We start from the raw sequence: 15,260 nt of genomic DNA on the forward strand, positions 1-15,260 counted from the left end.
GGGGCAGGCTCGGCCAGTCCTCCTCAGGGTAGCGAGCGCAGGGCAGGCTCGGCCAGTCCTCCTCAGGGTAGCGAGTGCGGGGTAGGCTCTCCTGGCAGGGTGCGAGCTCCAGCTGGCTGCGGCCTGCTGTTGTCTCCCAAAAGGGAGCTCGGTAGCAGACATCTGGCCCCTGCGGTGGCTGGTTCTTCACTGAGCTCTGCAGGCGAGTTTTTATACTTCCGGGTCTGCGCCGTGACCTCTGAGGGGCGGACGCAGGACCCAGTGGCTCCGCCCACGTTGGTGTTAGGAGAGGCTCATCTCTCAGTGGGGCTGTGGGGTATCCCACTGCCTCGCTACAGGTGCCAGACCTGGAAGCTGTTCTCTGCGGCTAGGTCTGTGGCAGCCACCAAGGGGGCAGATCTCCTCGCGGAGCCCCTGCTACACAATCCTCAGCTCCTTGTGCAGGTGGCAGAGTCCCCCGTGGTGGGCCAGAGGCTGGTCTTGGCGGAAGTCACCAGGGTCGGAGACCTCCTGGACTATGACCAGGGAGACTGGCTGGATCCACTGACGCTCACTTGGCATATGGGGCTCTCCAGACCTTGTACTGCCCGGTGCGTACTACAGGAGGTGAAGGCCGCTTTGCCGCCCACTGCTTGGGCCTACTCGACCGGGTCCTGCACGAGGGCACGCCCCGCTCACCGTCCACCCTGGGCCCTCCGGACCTTTTCATCAGGCCCCTGCCCTGTGGACCTGACCTGCCCCCCTAACCCTTCTCCGCCAGCCGGCTGCACAATCTGTAGCCAGTTCGCTTCCAAACCACACCAAGGAAACATCTCTGCACGCTCATGCTTCACACCCTTCACTTCCTCACCCTCTTGTCCCACCCTGGCACAAAGTGGCAGGACCTCCTGCCACCTCTCGAGGGTGAGGAGCCCCGGTGGGCCAGCCTATACTCTACCCTGGTCCTCATGCCTGCCGGGGATATCAGCTGGCAGCTCCTTCATGGGGCCATGAGCACGGGCATGTATTTGGCACGGTTTACCCCTGCCCCAGACACCTGCCCCTTCTGCAGCGTTAGGGAGACCCTGGCGCATGTTTACTTAGAGTGCGCCAGGCTGCAGCCCCTATACCGGCTCCTCACCAATATAGTGTTACATTTCTGGCTGCACTTTTCCCCTCACCTCCTTCTCTGTGCACTCCCTATCCGTGGCCCCACAAAGTCGCGGGACCTCCTGGTCAACCTCCTCCTGGCCCTGGCTAAAACGGCCATCTACACAACCAGGGAGAGGAGGTTGGCCGATGGAGACTCCGGTGACTGTGGGGCTTGTTTCCGATCCATGGTCCATTCACGTATCCGGGCGGAGTTCCTCTGGGCGGCGTCCACTTGCTCCCTTGATGCCTTCGAGGAGCAGTGGGCGCTGTCTGGGGTTCTCTGCTTGGGGTCCCCGTCAGGCTCCCTTCTTTTGACCCTCTGACCGCACTCTTGTCCCTGTTCTTTTATTAGTTGTCCCCCGACATCAGTTGGGTTTTTGAGGTCCTGTAGATCCTCCCCTTAGGCTGGGGGGGATCCTTTAGCATTGGGCGGGCTTCCACGTTCCCAGAAACCCAGTAGGTACAGGTGCTTAGTGTGTATTTACATGGACTGTTTGCTTTGGCTGCTGCTATGCATTCTGCGATATTTGTTGTGTGCTAATAAAGATAATTCAATGCTCCACAAACACGGCTTTACTCAGTGGGGGGAAGAGTGCAGAAAAGTAATGTGCAAAACCCCCACACAGCCAATGTTGTACAGATTTTTAACATAAATTAATGGGGCGAAAAGTTAAAATTAGAAAGGAAGTAAAACCCTTAGGTCCTTTCGAGTGCACGAATGTACTGTGGTGTGACTACATATACACTGAGCTGTGAAAGCCACGTTTTGCACATGTGGAGTTGTGGCTGGTTTTCCTTGCTGTCCCCTGTGCATTTCCCTCTCCTTGCCTTGCTGGGACTCCTGGGCCTCTTTCCTGTCCTCTTTGTTTCTCCATGCCGTTGATCCTATTGGCCCTCCAAGCCCTTTGTTCATGGTCTAATGCAGCGCTGGGTCCCAGGACCCCACAGAACCCCTCATCAGGGCCAGGCATTCTGAGGGTGCTGAGTGGGCATCCCTCAAGGCAGCCATGCCAGAAGCTGCTGATAAAAACAGAGATACCACTGGATTTAGTCACAATGGGAAGGGAAACGTAAGTTTCAAAGCTCCCATCGCTTATTCCCATAAAGTCTTTTAAGAAGACAGGCTTCCTGTGACAACACTTCAGCTTCGTAGCACCTCAGCACAGCACAGCTCTCCCACCCCAGCTATGGTGAGTACATCCCAGAAGGGGTGAGTAGGCGGTGTAACAATACTGGCTTTGGTGGGACCCAACTGAGAGCACCAATTCAGGACAAATTGCTTAAAGCAGAGCAGTTACAGCCCAAGGCTGCGGCTTCTGTGCACACCAAGGCAAACCAAACCAGCCAAACAGAGAAGACTTTGGTCTCACCCCACTGGCTAACCACAAGTCACACAAGCAATTCCTTTAGACACTTCAGTTTCCTAGTATCACCACCAGTGCCACTCGTTATGGGGACGAATGGTTATGAAAACCAACACCCCAGTAAAAGAAAAAGGTTCTCTCGATCCCAAAGAACCAAGCCCCAGCCCCAGGTCAATATACACATCAGATCTTACCCACAAATCACGCTGGTGCCAATCCTTTAAAATCTAAAATCTAAAGGTTTATTCATAAAAGGAAAAAGATCGGATGAGAGCTAGAATTGGTTAAATGGAATCAATTAACATACAGTGATGGCAAAGTTCTTAGTTCAGGTTGTAGCGGTGATGGAGTAAACTGCAGGTTCAAATCAATCTCGGAGAGACATCTCCGCTGGGATGGGTCATTCAGTCCTTTGTTCAGAGCTTCATTTGTAGCAAAGTCCCTCCAGAGGCTAAAAGCATGGTGGAGGAGCTGCAGCAGCCTTTTATAGTCTCTTGCCATGTGGCTTTCTTCTTTGTCCCAAGGCAAGCTATCCAGCATATGGCATGAAAAAACCTCAGAGTTCTGTCCATAGGCATATCCCTCCATGCAGGGCCGGCTCCAGGGGTTTGGCGCCCCAAGCAGCCAAAATAAAAATAAAAAAAAGCCCCGATTGCGATCTCTTGGCAATTCAGTGGGAGGCCCTTTGCTCTGAGCGGAGTGAGGGACCCTCCGCAAATTGCCACCGAATACGTGAAAGTGCCTCCCTCTCCAGAGTTGCCACCCCAAGCCCCTGCTTGATAAGCTGGTGCCTGGAGCCGGCTCTGCCTGCTTGCTTTGCTGAGTACAAGGTGTATCTGCCTCTCTCCAGGGCGCGTGCACGGATGTTCGCGCCCTAGGCAAAACTTCCACCTGCACCCTCCAGTCCCCGCCCTATTCCCCCCCCTGAGGCGCCCCCTTCCCCCGCGGCAGGCTCTCCCCTCCGCCCTGAGGTGCCCTCCCTGCGGCAGCTCGCCAGCCCCCACCCTGAGGGACTCCTCCGCCCCAGCTCACCCCTGCTACACCTCTTCCCCGAGCACGCCATCGCTGCTTCACTTCTCCCGCCTCCCAGGCTTGTGGCACCTATCAGCTTAGGTGCCGCAAGCCTGGAAGGCGGGAGAAGTGAAGCAGCCATGGTGTGCTCGGGGAGGTGGCGGGGCAGGGGTGAGCTGGGGCACGGAGTTCCCCTGCGTGCCACCCCCCCCTTACTTGCTGCAGGCAGCCCTCCCCGCGCTCCCCTGCCCCAACTCCCTCCGCCTAAATGCTGGCAGCGACTGAGGTGGCCGAAGATCCGGCCTCACCGGTCACTGCTGAAGAAAATGGCGCCCCCCAAATCCTAGCACCCTAGGCTACTGCCTAGGTCACCTAAATGGTTGCACCAGCCCTGCTTCTCTCAATGAGTCAATTGTATAACTGATGGTCCTTAATGGGCCATCAAGCAGGATAGGCAGAGCTGACACCAGATTGACTGGGGTGTCATCCAGAAGCACAGCACAAGTTTGAACTACAGACAGTATAGAGACAATATTTATAACTTTAAATACAAAAATGATACATACATAAAGATAGCATAATCATAACCAGAAAATCATAACCTTTCCACAGACCCTTACATGACAACCTTTGTACAATGTTTGCTGCAAATATATAACAGTGGTTGCAACAATGATCTATACAGTCACAGGTTGTGTCAGTGATGTCACAGACGGGCATGATTTTTCTGATGCAAGAAGCTATCAAATTTTGGTCCTTATTCTGTGGGTACAAGTATAGGGCAATGGCAGTGAATATGGGCACTGTCTTCCGCAGATGGTGATGATTTTAGCTGATCTCTCACTCCTCCTGAGGGTCACAAAGGCACAGAGAACAGGTCTGTTACTGGTCACATGGGCCCATATGCCTCTAGCCTATGCTGCCATGGTGCCAGCTGAACTTGTTGCTGAGTGGCATCGGAGAACATCCTAGTAGGGAGGAAGAAACAAAGCAGGTCTCCCTAAAAACCTTCAGGAGAGGATTGCAGAGAATCTCGATGACATCTCCATCTACATCAAGCTCTCTCAGGAGGACACAAGACACATCCGTATGCATGTAAACAAAGTGCTCCATATCCCCCCACCCCAGACCACCTAACCCAACAGGGGAAAGGAAAGGTACAACTCTACCTCTGTTGGTTGTACCACAACCTCTTCTCATCCACGTGTAGCCCAAGGTCCAGTGTGCTTCAGAAGCAGCAATGAGAACTGCAAATTATGGACTATTCTACAAGAACTCTTATCTGGTGTCCATCTGCTCTGGCCGCAGGAGATTTGATTCTTAGACACTAACTGCTGGTGCCTCCACCTGACTGTTTACCAGAGTCAGGAACCCTCCCGTGCCTCCCTGTGTGATTTCAACTGTCCACAACCAGGTATTTACCCCTATGACTAGCCTGATGCCTTGTTTTTACCCTCTTCTGGCACCTCCATAGTGCATGAACCAACAATCAAGGTACCGTTTATTTACAAGGGGAAATAGACAGGAAGCAGAGGAAGGGAAGGGGAAGAGGGATTTGAAGTGGGCACATCAGTAACAAAATACAACCTGCAAGTAACACAACCCCCAGATGGATTTCCCTGGATTCACGAGTCCAGTTTACCCCCGCTGGTGGGCTCCGTAATACAGAGGAATCCACGTACCTCGATGAGGCACTGCAGGCCTGAAGCTGCTTGAGTGCAGTGGGGTGATGAGGGCACCTTTCTGCAGCTGCAATAGGAGTTACTCACAGTGGGAAAATTCCCCACGGCCCAGGTTCCTCCTTTCTGTTTCCAGGAGTAGCTGCCCAATCCCAGAGCAGTTCACCAGTTTGCTCTTCCAGGACAAAGTAGCAGGGGCAGCTCTAGGAATTTTGCTGACCCAAGCACAGCAGACAGGCTGCCTTTCGTGGTTGCCTGTGGACGGTCCACTGGTCCTGCAGGACCAGTGGACCCTTCAATGGTCCCGTTTCATCAAGCCTCGGGCAGTAAACCCACTTGTGCCCTGTCCGGTTACAGATACTACAGCTTAAGTTTTGGGAATCCTTGGAGATGGTCTATGCACATTGACCATCGGCCTGGAGCCGCCCCTGCAAAGTAGGTAACAGCCCAGGCTGCGGGAGACCATGAGGGGATTTCCCGCACTCCCCTGAGGCTGTGGGGGAAACAGACAGGCAATGGACAATGCTCCCCTGAAGCAGGGGGCAGGGAGAAAGGGGATCGCCCATCCTCCCCTGAGGCTAGGGGGGAAACAGACAGGTGATGAACAGCGGTCCCATGAGGTGGAGGGGCAGGAAGAAAGGGAATCACCTATGGTCCCTTCAGACAGGGGAGGAGGGGAGACAATGCTTGGACTGCCCGCACTCCCTCAGGCAGGGAGAGACGGGTTTGTAACTGGAGAAGGGCTGCCAGTGAAGGGCAGATAGGGAAGGTGCATTTATTTTTCTCAGGTTTCTGGGGATCAGTCAGATGTAATTGTTTGTCAAAGGCTGATGTGACCCAGGGCGATATCTGTCTGTGCTGGGGAGCTAGCACTGAGTTGTGTTTCTAGGCGGGTGCACAGTTAGCTCTCCTCAGCCAGAAGTTTCTGGAACTGGGGTGGTAGTTCTGGGTGTGCTCCATAGGTTCCCTGTTGCTGGACTTGACTCCATGAGGGCAAGTAGTCAGGGCAGCTGCTTTGCAAAAGGCCATGTGCCCAGTACCAGGTTTACAACGGCTCCAGTGGCTCCATGGCACCAGGCTCATGCTCAGAAGGGGACCCAGCCTGCTCCGCTTGCACTGCGCCCCAAGACCCTGCTGGCTGCCCCCGCCCATCACTTGCTCCTCTCGGCCTGCCCACTAGCCAATTGAGGTCTCCTCTCTGCCCTCTGGCACCGCTCCCTGCTCCTCTCAGCCCCCTGGCCAGACCCCAGTGCATCTCTGGCTCTGGGCAGTCTCTGCTTCCCACCACCTGTGGGGCTCCACCTGTCTCCCCAGAGCTGAGCTGTCTGGGACTGGTGCAGAAGCCTGGCTAGTCTCAGTCAGGTGTGCATGGGGGGAGGAACAGTGTGGAGGGCTTGGCTGGGACATTAGAAGCACAGGTCACAGCCTCATTGGTCCATGTCAGCTTCTAAACTAATAACCAGGCGCTGAACCACCCATCGGGAACTGAATAAAAGCAGCTGGACTTCGCTTCCCAAGCGCAGTCGCCCACAGACCGTGGCAATATCGGAGAACGAGCTTGTAGCTGTTGAAGCACCTGGAAGCAAAGTGAAGTTTCTACCTATCTCACAAAATTGGTCACTGAGCTGCCCAGGTGAGCTGGAGAGTCCCTCTTCCCCTTTTCCCCAGCTGGTCAGTAGCTTTTGTACCTGCCTTCCCTTTCAGCCAAGCGAGGACATGATCCTCCTAATGTAAACTCTTCCAAGAGGATGTGCACTGAGCTAGCAATTCAGTGAGGGTGCACTTCACCCCAGTGCCATGAGCCAGCAACAGAGCCAGGCTCCAGCTGAGTCCTCAAATGAGGGAGGCAGTCAGGGCCGGCTCCAGGCACCAGCAAAACAAGCAGGTGCTTGGGGTGGCACATTTCTGCGGGCGGCATTCTGGCACCAGCCATCATAGGTGACAACTCTGGGGCATGGGGAAAAAGTGCCCCTAGCTCACCTCCGCTCCGCCTCCTCCTACTCCCCTGAGCATGCCGCCTTCACTCCACTTCTCCTCCCTCCCTCCCGGGCTTGCTGCGTGTGAAACAGCTGTTTCACGCAGCAAGTCTGGGAGGGAGGAGAAGCCGAGCAGTGGCCACTTGGGGGAGGCGGCAGTGGTGGAGCGAAGGTGAGCTGGAGTAGGAAGTGGTTCCTCTACTCCCCGTTACTTCCTGCGCCCCACCACCCAGCTCACCTCCGCTCCACCTGCTCCCCTGAACGCGCTGCTGCTCCACTTCTCCCCCTCCCTCACCTGAGAGGGAGCAGTGGTGCATCCAGGGGAGCAGGCGGAGCGGAGGTGAGCTAGGGTTGGAGTTCAGGGGGGCCCCCAGGAAGCAATGGGGGGGAAAATGCGGCATGCCCAGGTGAGGAGGCAAGGCTGGGGATTTGGGGAAGGGGTTCAGAAGACGTGGTGTTGGGGCAGGGCCGGAGGCAGGGGGGAACGAAAAAAAGCGGGGGTGGCCAAACTTTTTTTGCCTGGGGCAGCAAAAATCCTAGAGCCGGCCCTGGAGGCAGTGGGACTGCAATGGTGATTGGGCGTCTGCACAAGGGAATTTCTCTCAGTGATGTAGATGCTCAAGGACCAGGCAGGATTTTCTGACAGGTTAACCCCCGCTGTCCAGGAAGGATCGTGAGTCAATTCTCACATCTTTGGCCAGTGCTCAAGCCAGTCAGAAGACAAGGCGAGAAGCTGGCTGTGTGACCGCTTTCCTCCGGCTGGGTGTTCACCGAGCTAACCCTTCAATGGTCCCGTTCAAACCCCATTTCATCAAGTCTCGGGCAGTAAACCCACTTGTGCCCTGTCCGGTTACAGATACTACAGCTGAGGTTTTGGGGATCCCTTGGAGGGGGGCTACCCACATCGACCATCACCCCTGGTTTGCATTTATTTGAATCCCGCTTCATGGTGGCCCCCATGTGCCCCCCTTAGGGCCCCAACCTGGGCCAGTCACCCTTTGTTTTGTTCTCACCACCGGACGCCCTATCCGCAGATTCATCTGCCAACTGGCCTGTACTGTGAAGATCCTTAGGCTCCCAGTCCAGTAGCCACAGTTTAAGCTCATGGGGACATTCCCATAGCTCCAATCCTACCAGGTCACATAGTGACACCTGCACTTTTACCCCATTTGTGGAGATGTTCTCCCAGCAGGGTGGTGGCTTCCATACATGTCACATGTTGGCTCTTCTTCACACCCCAAAACCTTTCCCTCGAAGCCTGACTTGTCAGTTCAGACTTAAGCAGTAGAGCCTTTTAGAACTGTCTGTACCCCCTTCCCCCCCACCAATTCTGCCCATTTGGCTGTACGTCCATATCGCTTTGGGATCCAGAAAGGGGGTGAGACAGCGGAGCCGGTCCACAGAGTTAACGTAGTTCAAATCACAAGCCTCCCCCAGGGCAGTGAGGTATTTATATCGCCCCCACTTAAACTGCAGCAGCAATTTGGTATCTAGGCTCCCTGTGGAATTGGCTTCCCATGGTCTCTCTGTATTTACTTCTCAGTGGGACCTCTTGTTCACTTCTTCTCTGCATCCAGTTCATGCTGTCCCTGCGTGTCCTGGTTTTTCTGCTGTTCCACCTAGTGCTGTCGCTGCTCCTCCTCATGCGTTCACTGTTTCTCTCAATCAGCTCTCTCCCTTTTGGGGCCTTCTAGTCTCTGTTCTCCAGCTTCCAGCTCCAACCCTCACTGCCCCAACTCCGGGGATGGGAAACTGGGCTATGAGGGACCCATGTTGCTACTACAACTGCTGCCTCTGTCGTCCTTGGACTCTTTGGGGAACTTGCCTTTTCCAGCCGTGCAATCAGCTGCACCTGGTTGAATTTCCCAACACTTAATCTTCTCTCCCTGCACAGCTCTGTGATGCTCTCCGCAGGGAAGTGCTTGTTTCCTTTGTCTGGCCTTGTTTGTACTGCTGCAAGTCACTCGCTGCACAATACTCCTGGTGCATTCAGTGTCCCACCCTGCCACCAGCTGTCACGGACCCACAGGATCTGTGCTTTGTTCCAGTTTCTAAATGTCCCTGGTGTGCCAGGCCCCAAGGGGTCCCACTCTTCCTTAAGCGTAGGCCATGCACCTCAGTGCCTCTGAGACTGAGCCTCAGGGCTCCAGCACTTCTGTTTCACACTGTGAGCTCTGCCCAGCGAGTCCAAAGGAGATAGACTCCTGGTCAGAGACTTTTGCCCTCTCCAGGGATCAGTGCAACTCAGCAAGTTCTTTTTTATATTTAACCTCAGCTGTGAATTTCCTAGATGACTGATATGTGCTCTCAGCCTAACTCTACTAACAGGCGAATTTCCAGAGAAACTAGAAATAGTTTGATAAAGTTTCTCAGCTCTAACCTTCGAATGATCTTTGGCTGAGCTGTCACTGATGATCCCACAATTAGATTGGCACACAAAGCCTGACTGGCAGATGGATAAGTACCTGTTTTAAAGGATCTACCCACCCCAAGACAGGTTTTCTGGATAAGGCACATTTTATCCTCAGAAGGCCAGTGGAAGCTAATCAGAAGAAATTGTCATAAACACAGTAGAATGGTCTAGTGGGCAAAAGAGGGGAATAGACTTCAAGGGACCCTGATTCTATTAACAGGTCTGCCCCTTACCTGCTTCAGGATCTTAGGTTGCTGGCTCTCTGTGCCTCAGTTTCCCCCTCTGTAAAATGAGGACCATCTGGCATATGTGAGCTGCTCATCTGAACCTTGCTATGGCTGTAGTTCATTCTGAGTAAAACATTCACGTGATCTTCTATGTTGACAGTGCAAGGATGGAGTTTCTCTGGCATCTACTAATGGCGATCGGGATTCTTGCATTGACTGGGGTGTCTCAGGGCTGCACTCCACCACCAGGGGGTAAGGAGCTGGCGCAACTTGAATGGAAACTTGTTCCCTTTTATGTTTTACCCCAGTCCCTTCTGCCCCAACCTCTGTCTAGTGAGACAGCAGAATCCCTGAGACACTCTTCCCTTCCCACCACTGACCTGGGCAGGGGGTCCAGCTGGCAGGGCAGACAGGGGAGGTTCCATCTGAACATCTTGCCCCATCCCTGCCTTGGGGAGCAGTTCCAGCTAGATCTGGGACATGCGGGGGGGCTGAGATCGATTCTGTCTGGGCTGAGACTCCAGCAGAGACCTGCTGTCACTCCCGTCCCCTGGGGTCATGGCTCCTACTATGAACCTGGCTCTCATGTAGCGGCTGGTTTGTGTCAGTACTGGGACCTGGCTCTGGCCCTGTGTGGGGTACAAGGTGTCTAGAGCCCCCCAGAAGAGGTGGTGGAAGCTTCTTAACAGGTGGGGGGCCACCAGTGCCTGAACTGAGACCCCCAACTTCATGCTACCCCTTCCCCCGAGTCTCTGTTCCTGCACAGCCTCTTTCCCCCCAAGACTCTGCCCTGTCCCCCTGCTGCTTGTCCTTACAGCCAGTAAAAAATGAGAGGGCCATGTTCCCCTGCCTCTCATTGTTCCAGCACCTCTGTCCCCTAGTGAGGGGCATGTCCCACTTCCCTTCTTCCTGCCTTTTGATTCCAGGTCATAACATGGCACGGCATTGCCCAGCCACTCAGTCCTCCACCTACGATCAATACAAACCTGAAAGAGTCAGGGCTGGAAATGCTGTGGATGGAATACGCGATGGGATTTTGACACGTGACTCCTGCACCCACACCATGTGTGAGCAAGAGCCGTGGTGGAGGGTGGACTTGGGCAGTCATCAGTCTGTCTCCGCCGTGATCATGAAGAACAGGGAGGACTGCTGTGGGCAGAGACTTGAGAAGGCCAAGATCCACGTGGGTGACTCTCTGGACGACCATGGCAAGCAGAACCCCATGTGAGTTGCTTCCCCTTTCTCTGGAGTGAGACGACGACTCCCAGCTCAGACACAGGGGTATCATTGCCAGCCGGGGGAGGGCTTGGTCTATTCCCCTTCGAGCTATCTGGGGCTGGGGGCGCGGTGCTGGCGGTGCTCTCAGCTCCTGGATGGAAGGGAACCCCATGTCACTGAGCACAGTGAACCCTGCAGGGCAATCCAGGGTAGAGCCAATCTCTCTCCAGGCTCCTGCGTGTTCTCTCTCTGCCCTTATGGCTCCTGCCCAGGTAGGATCATCACATCTAAGGCAATAGGAACCGATTTTTCTGAAATCCATAGATTTCTAAAGTCTGAAAGGATCTTTCCAATCATCTAGTCTGAGCTCCTGTATCGCATGGCCCAGAAAACCTCACACAGTGATTCTGCAGAGCCCACAATTTCTCTGTGAGGTGTAGTGCATCTTTTAGACAGACGTCCAATGTTGATTTAAAGACTCTAAGGGAAGGAGAATCCACCGAGTTCCTCAGTAATTTGCTTCATTGGTAAATGGCCATGGCTGGTAAAAATGTGTGCCTTATTTCCTGCCTGAATTGGGTTGTGATGGGGACTGGGGCAGGCAGCATCTTGTACTGTGTTCCCTTCATCCCATATAGATACACAGAGGTGTAGGGCAGGAAGGGATCTCAAGGGGACATCTAGTGAATCCCCCATTGCTGAGGCAGGGCCAGATATACCTAGACTAGGGGGAGTCAATTATTTTTTGTCAAGGTCCAAAGTTCCTGGTCAAGACACAAACTCCAGAGAAAATAATAAACAAAGGATGATAATAAGGCAATAAAGAGATTTCTGGGGTGTGTTCAAAAGGGTCTGGTGGTGCAGATTCACCTTGCGGTCGGCGTATTGACTCCCACGACCAAGAGCATCCCTGGCAGGGACCAGTCTAACCTCTTCTTAGTCCCCTGCAGTGACAGGGATCCCACACCCTCCCTTAGTGACCTATCCCAAAACTGAACTATCCATGTAGCCTGATATTTAATCTAAGTCTTCCTTGCTCCAAACTAAGGAGATGACTTCTTGTCCTACTGTTGGTGGACATGGAGAGCAATTGATCACCGATCTCGTTGAAACAACCTGGTCTGCTGGTCACATGCTCTTGGAGCACCACTGACCGTCCGAGTGCAGAACTGTGGTTGTGTCCTTGCCTCTGTTTCCCCTTGTTGGATTTCAGGGAATTCAATGCAGATTGGATGTAGTGAGCATTAGTGCCCCATCAGGGGTCTAATTTATTTAACCAAAGGCCAAAACATGGTACACAAGCCAGCGTCCATCCCTACGAATCTTAGACGAGGGAGGAGGGGAGTTAACCTTCGTCTTTCTGCCCCGCTTGGCTCCATCCGTCTCCTTTTTACAGGCTTCTTACCTGTAAGCAGGGCAAGATGTACACCTTACGCGCCCCTCGGCACAACATCTTCAGCCCCCTTCCTCCCTGCCCATGTGGCCGTGGGACACTCCAGCAGCCCTGTGTGGCCCCCTGCCTCCTAGCCTGGCTCCAAGAAGGCTGCTGTGACCTGTCACCTGAGGACAAAATGCCCCGTCACCCACCTGCCAGCTGTTTGCTGCCGCCCGCCAGACCTGTCACCATCAGCCAGCTCAGGGTGCTCTGGAGCCCCAGCGACCTCTGGAGGGTGAATGGTGGAACTGCAGCACATTTTCTGCAGAAAAAATAGATTTGACTTCTCTCAGGCAAGAATTCTGCACATGCTGCAAACGTCACCTATGGGGAGAGGGCACAACATGAGACAAGCGGCATGTGGGGCATCCTGGCACGGCACGGGGCAGCTTGAGAGGCTCCCTCCCTCCTGAGAATTCCTGAGCAATGCGGCCAGCGTCGGCATGGCAGCAAAATAGCCCCAAATGCCACAACTCACAACTGCTAAAAAACCTGGCAACTGACAGCTAAAAATAGCCCAGTTGGATAAAAAATTGCAAACTTGTCAACCTTGGGAACCCCTAGAATGCCAGCCCCCCTAGACACATCTCTGCTGTGCATAATTGGAAATCTGGCCCTGCCTTTAAGCCCCACTCAACCTGGGGCCCCACTCTGGAGTCAGCCCTCCTGCCATCACCTGGGAAGGGTTCCCTCTCTCGATTCAGCACCTCCCCTGCCCGGGGTCAAACCACTGCAGCTCTTCTCTGCAGGACATGTAGTTCCGCTGCAGTCTGCTCAGACACTGAAGTCCAGATATATGACATCTGCCACTTCCCCTGTCTACTAAGGCCTGGTCTACACTACGACTTTAGGTCAAATTTAGCAGCATTACCTTGATTTAACCCTGGACCCATTCTCACAATGAAGCCCTTTTTTTTTTTTTTTACTTAAGGGGCTCTTTAAATCGATTTCTTTACTCCACCTCCAATGAGAGGATTAGCGCTGAAATTGGTCTAAGCCAGTGTCAAAGAAGGAAATTAGATTGTTTGGCATGATTTGCTCTTGACAAATCCATGCTGGCTATAAAATATTACTTTGTTATCCTCTAGGTTTGAACAAATTTCTTGTTAAATAAATTGTTCCAGTCTCATTCCAGGTATGGAATTTGAGCTCATTGATCTAGAATTCCTGACATCCTCCTTGTTCCCCTTTTTAAAGAGAGGTTCTATGTTTCTCCTTTTTCATTCAGCTGGGACCTTACCCTTCCTCCATAAATTCTTGAGCAAATCATTAATAGTTCTGAGATTGCTTAAGAACTGTAGGGTGAATTTCATCAGACCCTGTCGGTTTGAATACATCTATCTTGCTTTGTCTTCTTGGCTTCTGCTCTGTTTTTAGCTGCGGGACCATCACCAACACTACACTGGGATCCATCAGCACTGTCCCCTGCAACGGGCTGGAGGGCCGCTACGTCACCATTGTCATCCCAGACAGAAGGGGGATTCTCACCCTGTGTGAGGTCGAGGTCGTAGCTCAGGGTTGTCCCCAATCACCAGTGGGTAAGGAGCTGGCACAATGTGAATGGAAACTTCTCCCCTTTTATTTTATACCCCAGTCCCTTCTGCCCCAACCTCTGCCTAGTGAAACAGCAGAAATCATGGGACACTCTTCCCTTCCCACTACTGACCTGGTCAGGGGCTCCAGCTGGCAGAGGCAGATGGGGGAGGCTCCATCTGAACATCCTGCCCCATCCCTGTCCTGGGGAGCAGCTCCAGCTGGGTATGGTATGTGGGGGGGCTGAGAGAGGCTCAGGCTGGGTGAGACCCCAGCACAGACCTGCTGTTACTCCCAACCCCTGGGGCCATGGCTCCCACTGTGAACCTGGCTCCCATGCAGTGGCTGATTTGTGTCACTGCTGGGTTGTGGCTTTGGCTCCATGTGGGATAAAGGGTGTCTAGAGCCCCCCTAGCAGAGGTGGTGGAAGCTTCCTAACCATGGAGGGGTGGGGCACCAGCCCCTGAACAGAGACCCCCCACTCTCATGCCACCCCTTCTCCCCCGAGTCTCTGCTCCTCCATAGCCTCTTCCCCCGACCAAGACTCCACCCCCTCCCTCTGCTGCTTGTCCTTACAGCCAGTAAAAAATGGGAGGGCCATGTTCCCAGGGCCGCCCAGGGGGGCGGGCAAGTGGGGCAATTTGCCCAATGCTCCAGGCCCTGGAAAACTCTTCTGGGGCCCAGGCCAACGGACCTTCTTCCACTCCAGGTCTTTGGTGGTAATTCGGTGGTGGGGGGTCCTTTTGCTCTGGGACCCGCCGCCGAAGTGCCCTGAAGACCCGCAGCGGGGGGTCTTTCTGTCCTGCTACCCGCTGCCGAAGTGCTGGGTCTTTGGTGGCAATTCAGCAGCTGGGCCCCAGCCACCAAAGACCCCAGGCCTCCTGAATCCTCTGGGCGGCCCTGCATATTCCCCTGCCCCCCCTTGTTCTGGCACCCGTGTCCCCTAGCGAGGGGTATGTCCCACTTCTCCTCTTCTCTCTCTTTGATTCCAGGTTATAATTTGGCGCGGGAGCAGCCTGTCTCTCAATCCTCCACATTCAATCAACACGAGCCTGAAAAGGCAGTGGATGGAAAATGCGATGGGATTTTGGACCACGGCTTCTGCAGCCACACCCAGGGCGAGAGTGATCCATGGTGGAACGTGGACTTGGGCAGCCGGTATTCTGTCTCCACAGTGATTGTGAAGAACAGGGCAGACTGCTGTGGAGAGAGACTCAAGGGGGCCCAGATCCACGTGGGAGACTCCAAGGGTGGCCAGGGCAAGCAAGACCCC

The 15,260-nt window shown here is 54.0% G+C and overlaps 1 protein-coding gene across 1 annotated transcript in view; it reads left to right on the plus strand.

The window, feature by feature from the left end:
- LOC116825865 (uncharacterized) overlaps positions 1–15,260 on the plus strand; it is a 41,735-nt gene that overhangs the window by 23,873 nt on the left and 2,602 nt on the right. Inside the window, exons 5-6 of the mRNA XM_075062040.1 lie at positions 13,832–13,992; positions 14,980–15,250. Coding sequence (XP_074918141.1) covers positions 13,832–13,992; positions 14,980–15,250 — 432 coding nt within the window. The remainder of the gene's footprint in view (positions 1–13,831; positions 13,993–14,979; positions 15,251–15,260) is intronic.

The sequence above is a fragment of the Chelonoidis abingdonii genome, chromosome 2, assembly GCF_003597395.2.
Source record: "Chelonoidis abingdonii isolate Lonesome George chromosome 2, CheloAbing_2.0, whole genome shotgun sequence".
Lineage (NCBI taxonomy): Eukaryota > Metazoa > Chordata > Testudines > Testudinidae > Chelonoidis > Chelonoidis abingdonii.